Below are 23,883 nucleotides of genomic sequence, written 5' to 3' on the forward strand. Positions count from 1 at the left end.
TATGTTCATAATCATTGCCTAGATATTCTCATAACTATGCGCTCTTCTATCAATTGCTCGACAGTAATTTGTTCACCCACCATAGTACTTGCTATCATGAGAGAAGCCACTAGTGAAACCTATGGCCCCCGGGTCTCTTATTATTATATTGCATCTCTTTTATTTACATTGCATCTCGTTTACTATTTTGCAATCTATACAATAAAAATACCAAAAATATTTACTTTAATATCTTTATCAGATCTCACTTTCGCAAGTGACCGTGAAGGGATTGACAACCCCTTTATCGCGTTGGTTGCGAGGTTCTTGATTGTTTGTGTAGGTACTAGGTGACTTGCATGTTATCTCCTACTGGATTGATACCTTGGTTCTCAAAAACCGAGGGAAATACTTTCGCTACTTTGCTGCATCACCCTTTCCTCTTCAAGGAAAAACCAATGCATGCTCAAGATGTAGCAGCGGCGAGTGGCTCGGTGACGTAGAACCACTTGCACTGCCACTCCTTGATGGTCTCGATGAAGGTACCCTTGAACCAGTCGACCTTCTGGTTCTTGCTGATCATTGCTCCTCTGCATTCTTTGAGCTCGAAGCCGCTGGAATTAGGCTTGATGCTGAACATGTTCAGCCACAACCCAAAGTGTGGCTCCATGCGGACGAAGGCCTCGAAGGTGATGATGAAGGAGGCGAGGTGGAGGATGGAGTTTGGGGCCAGATGATGGAAATTGAGCCCGTAGAGGAAAAGGATCCCGTGCAGGAAAGGGTGCAGTGAGAACCCCAGACCTCGGACGAGGTGGGGAATGAATGCTGCCCTTTCCCCAGGGTTGGGAGTGGGCACGCGTTGGTTTGGCTCCGGCGGTTGAGTGGCGACATTGGCAGGTTTGACTCCAAAGACTTGACGTGTACTCCAAGGACATCTTCGGCTGCCGCCATGTACATCCTTAGATCCGCAACCGACTATGTAACCCTAGGTGCCCCTCTGTCGTGTATATAAGCCAAGGGGTTTAGCATGTAGAGGGGATCCGATCATAATCACATTCACCTAGCCTTAGGGTTAGAACACAACTTATCTCGAGGTAGATCAAGCTTGTACTCGATACACAACCATCAATACAATCAAAGCATGACGTAGGGATTACCTCTTCAAGAGGGCCCGAACATGGGTAAATATTGTCTCTTTCGTCCCCTATTACACACAAATCCGAGATCCACAGCTCGGAACCCCCTACCCCACGGTCTGCCGGTTTTATCACCCACACCCGGGAACCCCCGTTTTGAATGCATAAGGTGGAAAATGATCTACCTTCTATTTCAAAAAATAATTTATACTACCTCTGTAACTTAATACAAGATGTTTTTTCACTAATGCTATGATAGTGTCAAAAAAACGTCTTATACTATATGTATTGTATTAAGTTACGGAGGGAATAGATCCGAGCCAAACAGGGAGTGTAATTAAGCATTTTGCAACCACATGGCATGCTCGGTAAGGGACCTAAAGCGAAATCAAGCATTTTGCAGGCTTGCAGTGTATTCATTCCCGGCGATGACTGCAATGCTGTTTGTTTTGTACTCCTATATGAAGTCCTTGTGACGTACTTACCCCGTATTACAGCACGAAGGTTGTGCCCTCGAGTATGATCCACAAGAGATGCAATGTACTGTACAACGTACATATTTGACAAACATCTCACTTGCGAGGGCTAATCAGGGATCCAAAACTTCGCGCGCCCTGATTAGTGACCACACACACGTTCTTCAGGCCATCCCAAGTATGGAACGGTTCCGCGGGCTGGGGGCGTGCGCGGCGAAGTCCATGGGGCGGTTCCTTGGGCTGGGCACGACGCCTCCATGGCTCGCGAGGTCCACGGGCCGGTTCCTGGGGCTGGGCGCCACGGGCGCGTGCCCGCCGAGCTCCGCCACGCGGTTCCTCGGGGTGGGCACCGCCGGCGCGTGCCCGGCGAGCTCCGCCGGCCGGTTCCTGGGGCTGGGCAGCACCGGCCCGTGCCCCGCGAGCTCCGCCGCGCGGTTCCGCGGGCTGGGCACGCTCACAGTGAACTCCTGGGGCGGCTTGGGGCTCACCTTGGTGTCGCCGCGCGCCCACTTCTTGGTGCTCCCCCGGCGCATCAGCACCTTGATCAGCTCCCCGACCTGGTCCCGCGGCGCCTTGCCGGAGCTCGCGCCTGCCTTCTGGGCCGCCTCCGTCTTCTCCTGCTCACCGGCGACCTTGACGTGTATCTCCTGCGGTACGTGGGCGTCGACCGGGTTGCCCGCGGAGGCGGCGGGCACGGGCGCCTCGGTGTCCAGCGCCGCCTTCTCGTCGTGGTCGGCTTTTTTGAACCTCGCCGTCGTGGCCAGGGTCTCGACGGCGCCGATGACCAGCTCCGCCCTCGCGCAGACCTCCAGGAGCATGGAGGCGGCGCTGAACAGCGGCAGCGCCTCCATGAGCGGCGAAGTCCGCAGCTCCGTTACGGCGTCATGCTCCTGCTCTGCCTCTGGTGATCCGTCCTCTCCTTCCTCCAGCACCGTGGCCAGGCACCTCAGCTTGTCCCTCAGCTCCTGGGCGGTGGCGTTCATGTCCGCCGCGACGAGCCCGAGGCGGTCCCACCGCGTCATCGACGTGACACAGCCCGACGCCTCGCGGAGCACGGTGGCCAAGTGTCGGCCCAGGGCGAGGCAGGTGCCGGCGAGGTGCTTCTTGATGTGTGCCGGCGTCTGGGCCTCGGAGCCGACGCAGGCGGCGAGGGCGTCGATGCAGTAGGCGCAGCAGCGCATGGCGGCGCCGACCTTCTGGTACTGGCCGTACGGGTGGCGGAACCCGAACTTGCCGTGGCCGGGCTCCCATTTCGCCAGGTTGGCCAGCGAGTCCTCGGACGCCTTGGCGTTCAGCACTTGCTTGTACCCCTGTGACTTGGCGGAGAGCGCCCGCCTCGCCGGCCTCTCCCCGGCGGCGGCGTCGACGGCGGCGGGGTCAGAGAAGTAGTCCTCGACGCAGCCCTCGGCGGCGGCGGCGAGCTTGTCCATGTTGCGCGCGACGAGGACGTGGAGCTCCTGCCCCGCCCAGACCGGGAAGACCAAGGTGCAGACGGCGAAGCAGATGAAGGCGCCGATGGCGATGGTGGTGAGGCGCTGCTGCGCCATGAACACCACCTCGTCGGCGCGGTACCCCGACACGGAGACGAGGCAGTAGGTGAGGATGAAGACGGTGACGCCGTAGTCGAACTTGGCCTTCATCGTCGGGATGAACCGAGAGAAGGTGGCCGCCGCAGCTGTACACGTAAGTCGACATTAATGTCAACTAGAGGATCGATCGAAACAGAGGACAAACATCAAACATCAGAGGATGGAACATACCCATGATAAACATGGAGCCGGTGAGGACATAGGGCTGGAGCTCCTTGCCGGACTGGCTGGCGACCCAGTGCACGCCGAGGGCCAGCGCGCCCCCGGCCAGCGTCGCCGCGGCTCTGTTGAGGCCTTTGTACAAGCAAGCACCTGAAACGAACCCACATCACATCAGCTCTTCCACTCCTTACCACCTCACCATTGTTGTACCACGAGTGTTGCTGAGTTACTACATACCGACGGTGTACTCGAAGACGACGACGACGGTGAGCACGGCCCACATGGCGTTGCCGCCGGTGAAGTCATAGAGGGGGTGGACGTAGTAGAAGAGGGAGCAGATGGCGAGCGCGAGGGCCACCTTGAGCCCGTGCACCATCCTCCTCGGGTCGTCCGCGCCGACCTGCCACACCATACCGCCGAACGCGGCCACCCTGTCCCTCGGCGCGGCCATCCACGACAGGAGCCACCACCACGACCGCCCGCCCTTGACGCCATCCTGCTCACCGACCGCCGGCACGTCCACCCTCCACTCAGCACCGGCGCTCTGGCCGGCTTCTCGCTCAGCTGTCGCCCCAGCTGCCATGCTCGTCTCTCAGTCTATGCTTGGTTCCAAGTCTTGTTGGGATCTTTGCTTGGATGATGGATGCAGTAGCATGGGTCGAGCGAGGGCTTATATACGCGAGGAGGGGGGATTATAAAATGCGGCGCCTGACCTGGCGCACGTTGATGCGTGTCAGTGTCACGGTCACCACCACACTTTGGCCTTTGGGAAAGGGCGCTCACTTTATTATCATAAACAAGTTTGTGTAAACCACCTGATCACAAAGAAAACATGACGAGCCAAGGGACCAGCGACGTACGCCGTTGTTAATACCACTGATGAGGTCTAATGTCATAAGAAAGTGCATGAGTTGAAGTCAACGCAGGTCAAATGGTAAAGAACCAGCAAGTGAGTTACCGAAGAGATGCAAGATCTGCTGGAAAAACACACAGAAATGTAATGCTGAAGCCTGAAGAGATCACCTGCCCAGTTTTCCTCAGCACAAGTACCGGCAGAACACCAGCGCATGAAAATTCAGTTACAGTAAAACAAAGTCACTCACTGAATCTCTGATATGTGCTAGCACACCATTACCATTCACTGCCATTGTCTTATTAACTTCTTGCGCAACTCTTCACGTATGTGGAAGCTGCGTCCAGCATACGATTTCGATCAAAGCCAACGCCCAGCTAGCCAATCTAGCTTTATGACATGAGCACGCAACACCGCGAACAGCGGATCTACTGCATGCAGTCGCTTGATACGGTAATAAGAGGCATTACGTTGCAGCATCCTCAAGGGACTGAGCGTGTTTCTCATTAATTTGTGGCCATGTTCAGAAATGCAGCGGCATGCATTGTGTGGCCATTAATGATGTGCTATTTCACTGATCTGGTTAGAGCTACACTTGTGGCAACACTTGGCAGGAACGTGTGCATGGCGGTTCCGGTGTTAGGTTCAAGCAGGGACAGGAACGCTCTTGTTGCCTCTAGAGGACGCGGGAAAAGATCCATGGATTCTGCCGTGGAAACAGTAATCCTCCATTGCCCATTGGGGTTTATAATCTTTATGTATAATCAGTGTAACTATCTCTGGAGCACGTGAGTAGGTACGTGTACATTGCTTTACCAATGTTGTTCTCAAGGCGTGGTTGATTCAGTCAGAATAATATACTTTATGCAGCATATGTACCTCACCGCGTGTCCATGGAGCTCCGTGCAACACCGTATGTACGTTTGATCCTGGATGTACGTGTAAAATGATTCTACCCGCCAATTTTTTAACATTTTTTTGACATTATTCTATTGACTCCTGCAGGCAAACACTGCATAGAGTTCCAACGCGGTTTTCTCAGAAATCACGCGGCCTGCATTGCCTTGCCAGGTACTATCAACAAGCAAAAACATCTTGGAGTGACACTGTTGATCGGATCCACGCGCGTGACCGTGCTAGATGAGTATATTCCAGATATACAATTCCGGTGCAGATACAGAGATACGTACGACATCCTCCCGCGTGGTCGCAGTGGCAGAGATCTCGCAGGCCGAGACGGGGGGAGGCAGGAGGCAATGGCTGGTGGGGTTGGGTAGCCAAAGAGCTAGCAACGGCATATATTTTTTGTTGCCGTACGCCTCATCTCATCTCATCGTGGATCTCGTGTCTAATCTGAGGTTGACGAGAGCTGTACAGTGCCGCGACCACGCGAGGACTCGCTTTCTGACCAAAGCGCGCGCGGCCGTGGCGCAAGTGCGAGCAGTTGACGCGGATCATGGTGCGGGCGTGGAGTGGTTGGACCCAACCTTGTACCTCGCCGCCCGATCGCGCTTCGGGCCTGGTTTGTTTATATCAGCCTCGCGCGGGATCCACTCTGCATCTGCACTGCATGGGGGGCGTTTTTGTGCGGGTCTCGCTGGGTTTATCTCCCCGGAGAACCCCGCGGTCCGCGATGCGTCGATGCGACATTCCCTCCGATTATCCTATTCATCTCGTACAGCCGAGATGGTTTGATTTTGATAAGATTCCCGGCGTTTTGGAGGTTACTCCTGCGGTGTTGAAGCTCGTTGCGAAAGGGCGCGTGGCTTTTAAGTTTTAACTAGTAAGATGCCCGTGCTACGCTACGGAATCACAAAAGAATAAAAAAAACACAAGAATGTTCCAAGACATTGATCAAATCGATGTCATATAGTTGCGGAATCACAAAAGATAGAAAACACAAGAATGTACCTAGACATTGATCAAATCGATGTCATATAGTTGATAGGTACACATTTAGCACAATCAAACATACGGGTTCCAACCAATAAAATCCTTCTTCTAAGCCAAACATTTAGATCATATACCGACTTCTCGTCAAACCTACCAAAAAAAAAGGAAAATTAGCAACATAAATATTTGCAAGTGATGTAGGTCGAATAGTAATCAAATAACTACAGGAGAACAACTGAGCAATATTTGACGAAATGCTAAACTGCAAGTGCCCACAAGCACACATATTCCTTAACTAAAATACATCTACTCACAACCAGACTGCGCTGAACATGCTAAATTACAGAATATGTTCTAGCGGTTGTTGCCTTGCAACCACGAAATAGTAGTCAACATAAACAAAGTGGTATCATTTTTAATAGGAATCTAAATCTGCCAAGACACCATATAATGCACAAATCTAATTTGGTCTCGTCATCTCTGGCTCCACTTCGAGCCCTTGCAGTTTGGGGCGTAAGACCTGCTGCTTTCCTGACTAAGTATATATGTGCATATGCCTGACGAAGTCATGCGATTTTATATAAAGGGAAATACAACAAACCTAGCTTGGAGAATTTCTGTCTAACCAACTCTTCTAAAACAAGCTGATCCACCGCAGAATCAAGTACAGTGAAGTTCCATATGAAGCTGGAATAGGTAGCAAAAATTAGGAGACAACACGTAGGAGAAAAGACAATATATCAAGGGCAGGCATTATCCTCTGTTTCAATGTATCGTAATCCTAAAAGGCCAGCAGAGTTTGAAAATCATGCCTTTATGTATATTGACATCTTGATTTCCTAGTCTAATCAACACTAAACCAGAATGCCAAAGAATAAAAAGCTTCAGGCTATGCAACGAATACATTACAGTGGTAACTACTAACAAGCTACCTGGACCACCCAGGTGTTGTATTTTCTCCAAACTTAATCCCAAGTTACATATTGTTGGTATATATCAGTGTGCTATTCTAGTAAACCTTGACCATATATATCAACACCCGTTGTTGAAACAATAAGTGGAATAGGACAAATATTATCCTGTGTCCAAATTCTGGTTAAAAGGCACCCAAGATACCAGGGTGAATATTAAACAAAGAAAACATGCTCTCTTTTTTACCATCTATCAGTAAAATCAGATTATCCAATCAAACTTAACTGCCCCAAAGGAACTAATACTTTACATTTTTAACTACAACCAATTCACCATTATATGTTAATCTAAATAATGCAGCCTATTTGGCTATCATTGTAAACTCAGTGGTTATATCTTATTTGTACACAAGAATTGTTGGAATGAAAAGTAAGAAACAATCAATTCTTGTTCTATTCCCAAAACATCCCCAGATACCACGGCAAAAAAAGATCTGATTCTTCCTAGTGCATTGAGTTGAGCGTTTACACGCAGCCAAGCAAAATTGCAAATACGCTCACACTACTCCCATCCTTGGTTAAGGTCTGGCGGCTAGAGATCTGACCAGAAGTTGTATATAAAAGCATGTAGACGGGAAGAGATTAGAGATGGAGAGGAAGTAGTCCAGCATAGCACCTCCACCTCAACCATCACAACAGAACAAGCCGTGTAGCGCATCAGGGGAGAATAGCAGTAGGTGGTGGCGGCGCCGCCGTGGATGAGCAGCGCGCAGCCGACGGCTTACTTGCGGAGGACGGCGTTGGAAGAGGCGGGGACGGCGCGGAGGAGACAGCTATGAGGACGGGGGTGGACGGTAAGGCTGTTGAAAGAAACAGAGGAGGCAGCGGAGGTGTCGGGGCAAGGACGGCGTCGGCACTCAGCCGCGTACTTGCCAAGATCGACGTTGGGAAGATTGGGAAGGGGGCGGAGCCGCGGAGGAGACGGCGAGGAGGTGGGGTGTCGTGGTGGTGGTCGGCGGTGGGGCATGAGTGTTGGGGTGGATAGCGCTGACACCAACAGCAGCGCGACACCTCTCCAGATCGTTCCACGGCCTTCCTTTTTTCTCTGAGATGGACAGATGAGGCAGGGGAGAGATGGGCCGAACAGGAGATACAAGGAGTCATTTGCAAACAGAGGAGGAGTGGCGGGCGGTTTTTTGCAAAATTGCCACAGATTGCCCAGCTAGCGTTGGATTTAGATCCGATGGCCATAATTAAAGGATGGCAGGCACACCATCATCACCAACTCGGGTTTTTATAAGAGTAGAGATACTACTATATTTATTTATTTTAATAATAACACAGAATTATTTGGGTGATGTGCGCACCCACTGAGGAGTGGTACAGAGTAGCTTGATTGGTGTTGTTTTTCGGCTAATCTGACGTCCGCCTTCCTTTAGTTGGTTATTTAATAATGTTTAACGATCAAATAAATTAACACATTCTATATTTTATTAATAAGAAAGTAAAAGCTCCGTACAACATCCCAAATTTTCATGCTCAGGGGCATGGTCGTCGACTGTACAGCACACATTTTGCAGTCGATCAAGACTTCATTATTCTCTCGAACTAGGCTTTTATCCCGCTTTATAGATAAAACAAAAGACTCCATTATTCTTATAATAGGCATTTCGCGGTTGGCCTACAGTACATTCCCTATATAGTTTCATTTTTTTAGAGATATCAAGGCGTTCATTTCCTTGCATTTCACTTGGTTTATGGTTTCCATAACTTGTAATGAGGTTGCAGATGCCCTTTGCAGCAGTTGGTGTCAAAATTGCGGTCGAACCCTGATTGTGCACAACGTTCTGGGTGATGGAATTGTTCAGGCCTCCTTTGGTTTGGGGGATTTTTGTAGGAATTTCATAGGATTAGATTTTTGTATGAAAAATTCCTTTAGAGCCCTTTGGTTTGTATGAATGGAATCCTTTTCTATGGAGGAATTCTTCCTAGCCTTCACATTTCATAGGAAAATAAATATTAGCCTAGACTCAATGGAAAAAATCCTATGAAGTGAATCAAAGGACATCTCCTTTCTTATTCCTACTCATAGGATTTGCGATGCATGTTATCTCATTTCCTATGACTTTTCTATTCCTATAATTTCCCTACCCTATGAACCAAAGGAGGCCTGTCTAGCTAAAAAAATCACTGTTTCTTAGCTAACTGAACTAAGTTCTATCTTTTTTTTTACAAAGAACCAGCCGTTTATCCAATTGAAATAAGTAACGTACAAAGAATGTTGGCCAATCTTGGTGTTGCTCGCTTATTCCATTGATTTCTTGTGTGATTCAGTTCTTGGACTTTGTTGGCTAACTTCGTTTGTTTCGTCCGGTTGGCTCTGCGTGCTTGTGAGAATTAGGAAGATGCAATTAAAAAATAGAAACAAAATAGGAAGATGCAGTTGGCCAAAAAAGGAGGAATTTGGGATGGATAAACACTCCCGGTAATTTCTCAAGAACATCACTGAGTCCTGTATAGTAGCCTCACTTTTGTTCTAAACGACACCGTCTGCCAAACCCTTCACAGAACTAGCATAATTTTTTCCCTCATCTTACCTGAGCAAATACTCAAGCTTTGCAAGACCCAATCTAAGGAGAAGGGCATGATAGATTTGTCTTCCGGCAGTTTCCATATTTTACTCATTTCCTCTCGAAGAGCTCTTTGTTTTGTTCAGACAACAATAGCGTGATGTGCGTTTTCAACAGCAACTCCTCATAAGTTGCATATACCATCCAATTCAAGAGTCCTCTTGTACTTGTTGTCCTTCGCAGGGAGAGAATCAGTGGCAACTCTTCAGGTGAAGATACAGATTTTATGTGGTGCCTTAGCCTTCCAGACTAGATTCCATAAGCTCTCCCTACCTTACTGGGATTTTTCGAGGAGCCTTCGCTAGGTCCACCCTACAAAGAAACTCCAAGCTGGTAAGCACCCCTAACTGTGAAGATACCACTCTTCTCATAATTCCAAGCCACAATGCATACCATTGATTTTGGGGGAAGTTTAATCTTGTATATTTCCCCCACGTCAAAATTATAGAACAATTGGTCAATGATTTGTTTGTTCCACTCATTTGACTGCGGAAGCAACAATTGGTTTACCCATCTTAGCTGGCATCTATTCTTCATGGATTGTATGGAAAGACCGGACTGCCGAGGTATCCAGTTATCCCGAAGGATTCGGATGCTCTTTCCATTTCCCACTCTCCATACCACTCCTTTTTTCAGGACTTCAAGCCCGTATTCAATTCCTCGTCACATGGGTGATGCATCAGAAGTGAAGACCGTGTCCAACAAATTTCCTTATGGGTAATACTTTGCTTTTAGAACCCTAGCTAAAGACTGTGAGGTCTTTGGACAAGTCTCCATGCTTGTTTTACGAAAAGAGCTTGGTTGAAAATAAGCATATCGCGGAACCCCAGCCTACCCTCACACTTTGGTTTTGTCATCTTCTCCTACGACATCCAGTGCACTCTTCTTTTTTTCTCTTCACCCCCCTCACCAGAAGTCTCGCACCAGCTTCTCATATGTTTCACAAAAGCCCGCCTTCATTTTGAAGATGCTCATGGTATGAGTAGGCAGAGCTTGAGCAATAGACTTGACCAAAATATCTTTTGCCCCATAGGACATGAATACAGTCCATAAGTCTTTTTCGAACCTCTCGAAGATGGGTTGGAAATGAGAATCCTTCATCCGGCCTTCGGGGCTGGGAAGACCAAGGTACTTTTCCTCAAAGGTAATTCGGTTGCAAATGATGTTAAAGCCTTAAAGGAAGCAGAAGTTGCATGAAGTTAATATGCAGTATACTAGCCCGCCTCCCCATGTTGATGTGGTTGGCTGGACTAAGCTGCTAGAGAATCACGTAAAGATCAATGTCAGCGCTTCTTTCATTGCATCCACGAGATTGGTTGCGCTGGGAGCGGTGGTAGGGATAGTTTTGGTGGCATTGTCTTCTCAGCGGGTTGTCATTTTCATGGATGCTCAGATGCAGAGGAAGTTGAAGTCCAGGCCCTATCTTCTGGCCTCAACCAGGGTCGTAAACTAGACTTGAACGAAGTGCAGTTGGAGACCGATTTCATCATTGTAGTGGATGTTGTGAATGATAGTAATGTTAGCACGACCAGCTGGTGGGCTTGTTAGGAGAATTCTAAGGAGATGATCAAGGAGTTTGGAGCTTGTTTTGTTTCCAAGGTCCATAGGGAGAGCTGTTGGAAATATGCCCTAGAGGCAATAATAAAATGATTATTATTACATTTCCTTGTTCATGATAATTGTCTATTGTTCATGCTATAATTGTGTTATCCGGAAATCGTAATACATGTGTGAATACATAGACCACAACATGTCCCTAGTGAGCCTCTAGTTGACTAGCTCGTTGATCAATAGATGGTTACGGTTTCCTGGCCATGGGCATTGGATGTCATTGATAACGGGATCACATCATTAGGAGAATGATGTGATGGACAAGATCCAATCCTAAGCATAGCACAAGATCGTGTAGTTCGTTTGCTAAAGCTTTTCTAATGTCAAGTATCTTTTCCTTAGACCATGAGATTGTGCAACTCCCGGATACCGTAGGAATGCTTAGGGTGTGCCAAACATCACAACGTAACTGGGTGGCCATAAAGGTGCACTACGGGTATCTCCGAAAGTATCTGTTGGGTTGGCACGAATCGAGACTGGGATTTGTCACTCCGTATGATGGAGAGGTATCTCTGGGCCCACTCGGTAAGACATCATCGTAATGAGCTCAATGTGACTAAGGGGTTGGTCACAGTATGATGTGTTACGGAACGAGTAAAGAGACTTGCCGTAACGAGATTGAACAAGGTATCAGTATACCGACGATCGAATCTCGGGAAAGTATCATACCGGTCGACAAAGGGAATTGTATACGGGGTTGATTGAATCCCCGACATCGTGGTTCATCCGATGAGATCATCGTGGAACATGTGGGAGCCAACATGGGTATCCAGATCCCGCTATTGGTTATTGGCCGGAGAGATGTCTCGGTCATGTCTTCATGATTCCCGAACCCGTAGGGTCTACACACTTAAGGTTCGGTGATGCTAGAGTTGTTAAGGGAATTATTATGTGGTTATCGAATGTTGTTCGGAGTCCCGGATGAGATCCCGGACGTCACAAGGAGTTCCGGAATTGTCCGGAGATAAAGATTTATATATGGGAAGTCCTTATTCGATCGCCGGAAGTGTTCGAGGGTTTATCGGTATTGTACCGGGACCACCGAAGGGGTTCCGGGGGTCCACCGGGAGGGTCCACCTATCCCGGAGGGCCCTATGGGCTGAATATGGAGGGGAACCAGCCCCTAAGTGGGCTGGGAGCCAAAACCCCTAGGGCCCATGCGCCTAGGGTTTAGGGGAAACCCTAAAGGGGGCGTCCCCCTTGGCTTGGGGGGCAAGCCACCCTCCTTGGCCGCCGCCCCCCTCTAGATCCATCTGGAGGGGGCCGGCCCCCTATCCCTTGCCCCTATAAATAGAGGGGAGGTGGGAGGGCTGCGGTACCCTTCCCCTGGCGCAGCCCTCTCCTTCCCCAACACCTCCTCCTCCGTAGTTGAGCTTGGCGAAGCCCTGCCGGAGAACCGCAAGCTCCACCACCACGCTGTCGTGTTGTCGGAGCTCTTCCCCAACTTCTCCTTCCCCCTTGCCGGATTAAGAAGGAGGTGATACGTCTCCAACGTATCTATAATTTTTGATTGCTCCATGCTATATTATCTACTGTTTTGGACTATATTGGGCTTTATTTTCCACTTTATATTATTTTTGGGACTAACCTAACCGGAGGCCCAGCCCAGAATTGCTGTTTTTGCCTATTTCAGTGTTTCGGATAAACAGAATATCAAACGGAGTCCAAATGGAATAAAATCTTCGGAAACGTGATTTTCTCACCGAACGTGATCCAGGAGACTTGGACCCTACTGCAAGGGATCAAAGAGGTGGTCATGAGGGTGGGGGGCGCCCCCCCAGGGCGCGCCCCCTGCCTCGTGGGCCCCTCCGTGCTCCACCGACATACTCCTTCCTCCTATATATACACACGTACCCCCAAACAATCAGAACAGGAGCCAAAAACCTAATTCCACCGCCGCAACTTTCTGTATCCACGAGATCCCATCTTGGGGCCTGTTCCGGAGCTCCGCCGGAAGAGGGTCGTCATCACGGAGGGCTTCTACATCATCCTAGCCCCTCCGATGAAGTGTGAGTAGTTTACCTCAGACCTTCGGGTCCATAGTTAGTAGCTAGATGGCTTCTTCTCTCTCTTTGAATCTCAATACAAAGTTCTCACCCTCTCTTGTGGAGATCTATTCGATGTAATCTTCTTTTTGCGGTGTGTTTGTTGAGACCGATGAATTGTGGGTTTATGATCAAGTCTATGTATGAATAATATTTGAATCTTCTCTAAATTCTTTTATGCATGATTGGTTATCTTTGCAAGTCTCTTTGAATTATCCATTTGGTTTGGCCAACTAGATTGGTAGTTCTTGCCATGGGAGAAGTGCTTAGCTTTGGGTTCGATCTTGCGGTGTCCTTACCCAGTGACAGAAGGGGCAGCAAGGCACGTATTGTATCATTGCCATCGAGGATAACAAGATGTGGTTTATTTCATATTGCATGAATTTATCTCACTACATCATGTCATCTTGCTTAAGGCGTTACTCTGTTTTTAACTTAATACTCTAGATGCATGCTGGATAGCGGTCGATGAGTGGAGTAATAGTAGTAGATGCAGAATCATTTCGATCTACTTGTCACGGACGTGATGCCTATATACATGATCATGCCTAGATATTCTCATAATTATGCACAATTCTATCAATTGCTCAACAGTAATTTGTTCACCCACCGTAGAATACTTATGCTCTTGAGAGAAGCCACTAGTGAAACCTATGGCCCCTGGGTCTATTCTCATCATATCAATCTCCATTACTTTTATATTGTTTTGCTATTTACTTTTTACTTTGCATCTTTATATCAAAAATACCAAAAATATTCTATCTATCAGATCTCACTCTCGTAAGTGACCGTGAAGGGCTTGACAACCCCTAATCGCGTTGGTTGCGAGTAGCTATCGCTTTGTGCAGGTACGAGGGACTTGAGCGTGGGCTCCTACTGGATTGATACCTTGGTTTAAAAAACTGAGGGAAATACTTACGCTACTCTGCTGCATCATCCCTTCCTCTTCGGGGAAAACCAACGCAAGCTCAAGACATAGCAGGAGGAGACATCCCCGGGTTGTACGTGTGTTGAACGCGGAGGCGCCGTTGTTCGGCGCTTAGATCGGAATCAACCATGATCTGAATCGCTACGAGGACGACTCCTTCATCCGTGTTCTTGTAATGCTTCCGCATTGCGATCTTCAAGGGTATGAAGATGCACTCCCCTCTCTCTCGTTGCTAGTCTCTCCATAGATTGATCTTGGTGATGTGTAGAATTTTTTTAATTTCTGCAACGATCCCCAATAGTGGCATCATGAGCTAGGTCTATGCGTAGTTTCTATGCATGAGTAGAACACAAGTTGTTATGGGCGTCGATTTTGTCAATTTACTTGCCATTACTAGTCTTATCTTGATTCGGCGGCATCGTGGGATGAAGCGGCCCGGACCGACCTTACACGTACTCTTACGTGAGACTGGTTCCACCGACTGACATGCACTAGTTGCATAAGGTGGCTAGCAGGTGTCTGTCTCTCCCACTTTAGTCGTATCGGATCCGATGAAAAGGGTCCTTATGAAGGGTAAACATAAATTGGCATATCACGTTGTGGTTTTGGCGTAGGTGAGAAACGTTCTTGCTAGAAACCTATAGCAGCCACGTAAAAACTTGCAACAACAATTAGAGGACGTCTAACTTGTTCTTGCAGCATATGTCGTGTGATGTGATATGGCCAAAAAGATGTGATGAATGATATATGTGATGTATGAGATTGATCATGTTCTTGTAATAGGAATCATGACTTGCATGTCGATGAGTATGACAACCAGCAGGAGCCATAGGAGTTGTCTTAATTTATTTATAACCTGCGTGTCAACATAAACGTCATGTAATTACTTTACTTTATCGCTAACCATTAGCCATAGTAGTAGAAGTAATAGTTGCGAGACAACTTCATGAAGACACGATGATGGAGATCATGATGATGGAGGTCATGGTGTCATGCCGGTGACGATGATGATCATGGCGCCCTGAAGATGGAGATCAAAAGGAGCAAAATGATATTGGCCATATCATGTCACTATTTGATTGCATGAGATGTTTATCATGTTTTTACATCTTATTTGCTTAGAACGACGGTAGCTTAAATAAGATGATCCCTCGCAATAATTTCAAGAAAGTGTTCCCCCTAACTGTGCACCGTTGCTAAGGTCCGTTTTTCCGAAGCACCTCGTGATGATCGGGTGTGATAGGTTCTAACGCTCGCATACAACGGGTGTAAGCCAGATTTACACACGCAATACACTTAGGTTGACTTGACGAGCCTAGCATGTACAGACATGGCCTCGGAACACGGGAGACCGAAAGGTCAAACATGAGTCGTATAGAAGATACGATCAATATGAAGATGTTCACCGATGATGACTAGTCCGTCTCACGTGATGATCGGACACGACCTAGTTGACTCGGATCATGTATCACTTAGATGACTAGAGGGATGTCTATCTGAGTGGGAGTTCATTAAATAATTTGATTAGATGAACTTAATTATCATGAATATAGTCTAAAAATCTTTGCAATATGTCTTGTAGATCAAATGGCCCACGCTAATGTCGCCCTCAACTTCAACGTGTTCCTAGAGAAAACCAAGCTGAAAGACGATGGTAGCAACTACACGGACTGGGTCTGTAACCTGAGGATTATCCTCATAGCTGCCAATAAAGAATATGTCCTTGAAGCACCGCTAGGTGAAGCACCTATTTTCCCAGCAACTCAAGACGTTATGAACGCCTGGCAGTTGCGTAGTGATGATTACTCCCTGGTTCAGGGCGGCATGCTTTACAGCTTAGAACCGGGGCTCCAAAAGCGTTTTGAGAAGCACGGAGTATATGAGATGTTCCAAGAGCTGAAAATGGTTTTCCAAGCTCATGCCCGGGTCGAGAGATATGAAGTCTCCGACAAGTTCTACAGTTGTGAGATGGAGGAGAATAGTGTTGGGGAACGTAGTAATTTCAAAAAAATTCCTACGCACACGCAAGATCATGGTGATGCATAGCAACGAGAGGGGAGAGTGTTGTCTACGTACCCTCGTAGACTAGAAGCGGAAGCGTTAGCACAACACGGTTGATGTAGTCGTACGTCTTCACGGCCCGACCGATCAAGCACCGAAACTACGACACCTGCGAGTTCTAGCACACGTTCAGCTCGATGACGATCCCCGGACTCCGATCCAGCAAAGTGTCGGGGACGAGTTCCGTCAGCACGACGGTGTGGTGACAATCTTGATGTTCTACCGTCCCAGGGCTTCGCCTAAGCACCGCTACAATATTATCGAGGATTATGGTGGAGGGGGGCACCGCACACGGCTAAGAGAACGATCACGAAGATCAACTTGTGTGTCTAGAGGTGCCCCCCTGCTCCTGTATATAAAGGAGCAAGGGGGAGAGGTCGGCCGGCCCTTGGGGCGCGCCAAGGAGGGGGGAGTCCTCCTCCTAGTAGGAGTAGGACTCCCCTTTCCTAGTCTAACTAGGAAGAGAGAAGGGGGAAGGAAAGAGAGGGAGAGGGAGAGGGAAAGAGGGGTCGCGCCCCCCTCCCCTAGTCCAATTCGGACTCCCCATGGGAGGGGGCGCGCCACCTCCTGGGCTGCTGCCCTCTCTCTCCCCTCAGGCCCACTAAGGCCCAATACTTCCCCGGGGGGTTCCGGTAACCCTTCCGGCACTCCGGTTTTCTCCGAAATCACCCGAAACACTTCCGGTGTCCGAATATAGCCGTCCAATATATCGATCTTTATGTCTCGACCATCTCGAGACTCCTCGTCATGTCCGTGATCATATCAGGGACTCCGAACAACCTTCGGTACATCAAAATATATAAACTCATAATGAAACTGTCATCGTAACGTTAAGTGTGCGGACCCTACGGGTTCGAGAACAATGTAGACATGACCGAGACACGTCTCCGGTCAATAACCAATAGCGGAACCTGGATGCTCATATTGGCTCCTACATATTCTACGAAGATCTTTTATCGGTCAGACCGCATAACAACATACGTTGTTCCCTTTGTCATCGGTATGTTACTTGCCCGAGATTTGATCGTCGATATCTCAATACCTAGTTCAATCTCATTACCGGCAAGTCTCTTTACTCGTTCCATAATACATCATCCCGCAGCTAACTTATTAGTTGCAATGCTTGCAAGGCTTGTGTGATGTGCATTACCAAGAGGGCCCAGAGATACCTCTGCGACAATTGGAGTGACAAATCCTAATCTCGAAATACGCCAACCCAACAAGTAACTTCGGAGACACATGTAGAGCACCTTTATAATCACCTAGTTACGTTGTGACGTTTGGTAGCACACAAAGTGTTCCCCCGGTAAACGGGAGTTGCATAATCTCATAGTCATAGGAACATGTATAAGTCATGAAGAAAGCAATAGCATCAAACTAAACGATCAAGTGCTAAGCTAACGAAATGGGTCAAGTCAATCACATCATTCTCCTAATGATGTGATCCCGTTAATCAAATGACAAATCATGTCTATGGTTAGGAAACTTAACCATCTTCGATCAACGAGCTAGTCAAGTAGAGGCATACTAGTGACACTATGTTTGTCTATGTATTCACACATGTATTATGTTTCCGGTTAATACAATTCTAGCATGAATAATAAACATTTATCATGATATAAGGAAATAAATAATAACTTTATTATTGCCTCTAGGGCATATTTCCTTCAGTCTCCCACTTGCACTAGAGTCAATAATCTAGATTACACAGTAATGATTCTAACACCCATGGAGCCTTGGTGCTGATCATGTTTTGCTCGTGGAAGAGGCTTAGTCAGCGGGTCTGCAACATTCAGATCCATATGTATCTTGCAAATTTCTATGTCTCCCACTTCGACTAAATCCTGAATGGAATTGAAGCGTCTCTTGATGTGCTTGGTTCTCTTGTGAAATCTGGATTCCTTTGCCAAGGCAATTGCACCAGTATTGTCACAAAAGATTTTCATTGGACCCGATGCACTAGGTATGACACCTAGATCGGATATGAACTCCTTCATCGAGACTCCTTCATTTGCTGCTTCCGAAGTAGCGATGTACTCTGCTTCACATGTAGATCCCGCCACGACGCTTTGTTTTGAACTGCACCAACTGACAGCCCCTCCGTTTAGTAAAAATACGTATCTGGTTTGCGATTTAGAATCATCCGGATCAGTGTCAAAGCTTGCATCAACGTAACCATTTACAATGAGCTCTTTGTCACCTCCATATACGAGAAACATATCCTTAGTCCTTTTTAGGTATTTCAGGATGTTCTTGACCACTGTCCAGTGATCCACTCCTGGATTACTTTGGTACCTCCCTGCTAGACTTATAGCAAGGCACACATCAGGTCTGGTACACAGCATTGCATACATGATAGAGCCTATGGCTGAAGCATAGGGAACATCTTTCATTTTCTCTCTCTCTTCTGCGGTGGTCGGACATTGAGTCTTACTCAACTTCACACCTTGTAACACAGGCAAGAACCCTTTCTTTGCTTGATCCATTTTGAACTTCTTCAAAACCTTGTCAAGGTATGTGCTTTGTGAAAGTCCAATTAAGCGTCTTGATCTATCTCTATAGATCTTAATGCCCAATATGTAAGCAGCTTCACCAAGGTCTTTCATTGAAAAACTCTTATTCAAGTATCCCTTTATGCTATCCAGAAATTCTATATTATTTCCAATCAATAATACGTCATCCACATATAATATCAGAAATGCTACAGAGCTCCCACTCACTTTCTTGTAAATACAGGCTTCTCCAAAAGTCTGTACAAAACCAAATGCTTTGATCACACTATCAAAGCGTTTATTCCAACTCCGATAGGCTTGCACCAGTCCATAAATGGATCGCTGGAGCTTGCACACTTTGTTAGCTCCCTTTGGATCGACAAAACCTTCTGGCTGCATCATATACAACTCTTCTTCCAGAAATCCATTCAGGAATGCAGTTTTGACATCCATTTGCCAAATTTCATAATCATAAAATGCGGCAATTGCTAACATGATTCGGACAGACTTAAGCATCGCTACGGGTGAGAAGGTCTCATCGTAGTCAATCCCTTGAACTTGTCGAAAACCTTTTGCAACAAGTCGAGCTTTATAGACAGTAACATTACCGTCAACGTCAGTCTTCTTCTTGAAGATCCATTTATTCTCAATTGCTTGCCGCTCAACGGGTAAGTCAACCAAAGTCCACACTTTGTTCTCATACATGGATCCCATCTCAGATTTCATGGCTTCTAGCCATTTTGTGGAATCTGGGCTCACCATCGCTTCTTCATAGTTCGTAGGTTCATCATGATCTAGTAGCATGACTTCCAGAACAGGATTACCGTACCACTCTGGTGCGGATCTTACTCTGGTTGATCTATGAGGTTCGGTAATAACTTGATCTGAAGTTTCATGATCATTATCATTAGCTTCCTCACTAATTGGTGTAGGTGTCACAGAAACCGGTTTCTGTGATGTACTACTTTCCAATAAGGGAGCAGGTATAGTTACCTCATCAAGTTCTACTTTTCTCCCACTCACTTCTTTCGAGAGAAACTCCTTCTCTAGAAAAACTCCGAATTTAGCAACAAAAGTCTTGCCTTCGGATCTGTGATACAAGGTGTACCCAACAGTCTCCTTTGGGTATCCTATGAAGACACATTTCTCCGATTTGGGTTCGAGCTTATCAGGTTGAAGATTTTTCACATAAGCATTGCAGCCCCAAACTTTCAGAAATGACAACTTTGGTTTCTTGCCAAACCACAGTTCATAAGGCGTCGTCTCAACGGATTTCGATGGTGTCCTATTTAACGTGAATGCAGCCGTCTCTAAAGCATAACCCCAAAACAATAACGGTAAATCAGTAAGAGACATCATAGATCGCACCATATCTAATAAAGTATGATTACGACGTTCGGACACACCATTACGCTGTGGTGTTCCGGGTGGCGTGAGTTGCGAAACTATTCCGCATTGTTTCAAATGTAGACCAAACTCGTAACTCAAATATTCTCCTCCACGATCAGATTGTAGAAACTTTATTTTCTTGTTACGATGATTTTCAACTTCACTCTGAAATTCTTTAAACTTTTCAAATGTTTCAGACTTATGTTTCATTAAGTAGATATACCCATATCTGCTTAAATCATCTATGAAGGTGAGAAAATAACGATATCCGCCACGAGCCTCAACATTCATTGGACCACATACATCTGTATGTATGATTTCCAAAAAATCCGTTGCTCTCTCCATAGTACCGGAGAACGGCGTTTTAGTCATCTTACCCATGAGGCACGGTTCGCAAGTACCAAGTGATTCATAATCAAGTGGTTCCAAAAGTCCATCAGTATGGAGTTTCTTCATGCGCTTTACACCGATATGACCTAAACGGCAGTGCCACAAATAAGTTACACTATCATTATCAACTCTGCATCTTTTGATTTCAACATTATGAATATGTGTATCACTACTATCGAGATTCATCAAAAATAGACCACTCTTCAAGGGTGCATGACCATAAAAGATATTACTCATATAAATAGAACAACCATTATTCTCTGATTTAAATGAATAACCGTCTCGCATCAAACAAGATCCAGATATAATGTTCATGCTCAACGCTGGCACCAAATAACAATTATTTAGGTCTAATACTAATCCCGAAGGTAGATGTAGAGGTAGCGTGCCGACCGCGATCACATCAACTTTGGAACCATTTCCCACGCGCATCGTCACCTCGTCCTTAGCCAATCTTCGCTTGATCCGTAGCCCCTGTTTCGAGTTGCAAATGTTAGCAACAGAACCAGTATTAAATACCCAGGTGCTACTGCGAGCATTAGTAAGGTACACATCAATAACATGTATATCACATATACCTTTGTTCACTTTGCCATCCTTCTTATTCATTAAATACTTCGGACAGTTCCGGTTCCAGTGACCAGTCTGCTTGCAGTAGAAGCACTCAGTCTCAGGCTTAGGTCCAGACTTGGGTTTCTTCTCCTGAGCAGCAACTTGTTAAAGTTCCCTTTCTTCTTCCCTTTGCCCTTTTTCTTGAAACTGGTGGTTTTATTGACCATCAACACTTCATGCTCCTTCTTGATTTCTACCCCCGCGACTTTTAGCATTGCGAAGAGCTCAGGAATAGTCTTATTCATCCTTGCATATTATAGTTCATCATGAAGCTTTTGTAGCTTGGTGGCAGTGATTGAAGAACTCTATCAATGACACTATCAATAGGAAGATTAACCCCTAGTTGAGTCAAGTGATTATGATACCCAGACATTTTGAGTATATGTTCACTGACAGAACTATTCTCCTCCATCTTGCAGCTATAGAACTTATTGGAGACTTCATATCTCTCAATCTGGGCATTTGCTTGAAATATTAACTTCAACTCCTGGAACATCTCATATGTTCCATGACGTTCCAAACATCGTTGAAGACCCGGTTCTAAGCCGTAAAGCATGGCACACTGAACTATCGAGTAGTCATCAGGTTTGCTCTGCCAGACGTTCATAACATCTGGTGTTGCTCCTGCAGCAGGCTTGGCACTTAGCGATGCTTCCAGGACATAATTCTTCTGTGCAGCAATGAGGATAATCCTCAAGTTACGGACCCAGTCCGTGTAATTGCTACCATCATCTTTCAACTTTTCTTTCTCAAGGAACGCATTAAAATTCAACGGAACAACAGCACGAGCCATCTATCTACAATCAAACATAGACAAGCAAGATACTATCAGGTACTAAGTTCATGATAAATTTAAGTTCAATTAATCATATTACTTAAGAACTCCCACTTAGAAAGATATCCCTCTAATCCTCTAAGTGATCACGTGATCCAAATCAACTAAACCATGTCCGATCATCACGTGAGATGGAGTAGTATCAATGATGAACATCAATATGTTGATCATATCTACTATATGATTCACGCTCGACCTTTAGGTCTCCGTGTTCCGAGGCCATATCTGTTATATGCTAGGCTCGTCAAGTTAAACCTGAGTATTCCGCGTGTGCAACTATTTTTCACCCGTTGTATTTGAACGTAGAGCCTGTCACACCCGATCATCACATGGTGTCTCAGCACGAAGAACTTTCGCAACGATGCATACTCAGGGAGAACACTTATACTTTGATAATTTAGTGAGGGATCATCTTATAATGCTACCGTCAATCAAAGCAAGATAAGATACATAAAAGATAAACATCACATGCAATCAATATAAGTGATATGATATGGCCATCATCATCTTGTGCTTGTGATCTCCATCTTCGAAGCACCGTCATGATCACCATCGTCACCGGCGCAACACCTTGATCACCATCGTAGCATCATTGTCGTCTCGCCAATCTTATGCTTCCACGACTATCGCTACCGCTTAGTGATAAAGTAAAGCATTACAGCGCAATTGCATTGCATACAATAAAGCGACAACCATATGGCTCCTGCCAGTTGCGATAACTCGGTTACAAAACATGATCATCTCATACAATAAAATTTAGCATCATGTCTTGACCATATCACATCACAACATGCCCTGCAAAAACAAGTTAGACGTCCTCTACTTTGTTGTTGCAAGTTTTACGTGGCTGCTACGGGCTTAGCAAGAACCGTTCTAATCTACGCATCAAAACCACAACGATAGTTTATCAAGTTGGTGTTGTTTTAACCTTCGCAAGGACCGGGCGTAGCCACACTTGGTTCAACTAAAGTTGGAGAAACTGACACCCGCCAGCCACCTGTGTGCAAAGCACGTTGGTAGAACCAGTCTCGCGTAAGCGTACACGTAAGCGTACGCGTAATGTCGGTCCGAGCCGCTTCATCCAACAATACCGCCGAACCAAAGTATGACATGATGGGAAGCAGTATGACTTATATCGCCCACAACTCACTTGTGTTCTACTCGTGTACAACATCAATGCATAAAACCTAGGCTCTGATACCAGTGTTGGGGAACGTAGTAATTTCAAAAAAAATCCTACGCACACGCAAGATCATGGTGATGCATAGCAACGAGAGGGGAGAGTGTTGTCTACGTACCCTCGTAGATCGGAAGCGGAAGCGTTAGCACAACGCGGTTGATGTAGTCGTACGTCTTCATGACCCGACCGATCAAGCACCGAAACTACGGCACCTCCGAGTTCTAGCACACGTTCAGCTCAATGACGATCCCCGGACTTCGATCCAGCAAAGTGTCGGGGAAGAGTTCTGTCAGCACGATGGCGTGGTGACAATCTTGATGTTCTACCGTCCCAGGGCTTCGCCTAAGCACCGCTACAATATTATCGAGGATTATGGTGGAGGGGGGCACCGCACACGGCTAAGAGAACGATCACGAAGATCAACTTGTGTGTCTAGAGGTGCCCCCCTACTCCTGTATATAAAGGAGCAAGGGGGAGAGGTCGGCCGGCCCTTGGGGCGCGCCAAGGAGGGGGGAGTCCTCCTCCTAGTAGGAGTAGGACTCCCCTTTCCTAGTCTAACTAGGAAGAGAGAAGGGGGAAGGAAAGAGAGGGAGAGGGAGAGGGAAAGAGGGGTCGCGCCCCCCTCCCCTAGTCCAATTCGGACTCCCCATGGGAGGGGGCGCGCCACCTCCTGGGCTGCTGCCCTCTCTCTCCCCTCAGGCCCACTAAGGC

The 23,883-nt window shown here is 46.9% G+C and overlaps 1 protein-coding gene across 1 annotated transcript; it reads right to left on the minus strand.

The window, feature by feature from the left end:
* Positions 1-1,499: 1,499 nt before the first annotated feature.
* On the minus strand, positions 1,500-3,963 carry LOC119328475 (aluminum-activated malate transporter 10-like). The gene is made up of 3 exons (XM_037601455.1): positions 3,580-3,963; positions 3,352-3,492; positions 1,500-3,266 (listed from the first exon to the last, which is right to left on the minus strand). The coding sequence occupies exons 1-3, from the start codon at positions 3,923-3,925 to the stop codon at positions 1,756-1,758; spliced, it is 1,998 nt and encodes a 665-aa protein (XP_037457352.1). The 5' UTR covers positions 3,926-3,963; the 3' UTR covers positions 1,500-1,755.
* Between the last annotated feature and the right edge of the window lie 19,920 nt (positions 3,964-23,883).

The sequence above is a fragment of the Triticum dicoccoides genome, chromosome 7A, assembly GCF_002162155.2.
Source record: "Triticum dicoccoides isolate Atlit2015 ecotype Zavitan chromosome 7A, WEW_v2.0, whole genome shotgun sequence".
Classification (NCBI taxonomy): domain Eukaryota; kingdom Viridiplantae; phylum Streptophyta; class Magnoliopsida; order Poales; family Poaceae; genus Triticum; species Triticum dicoccoides.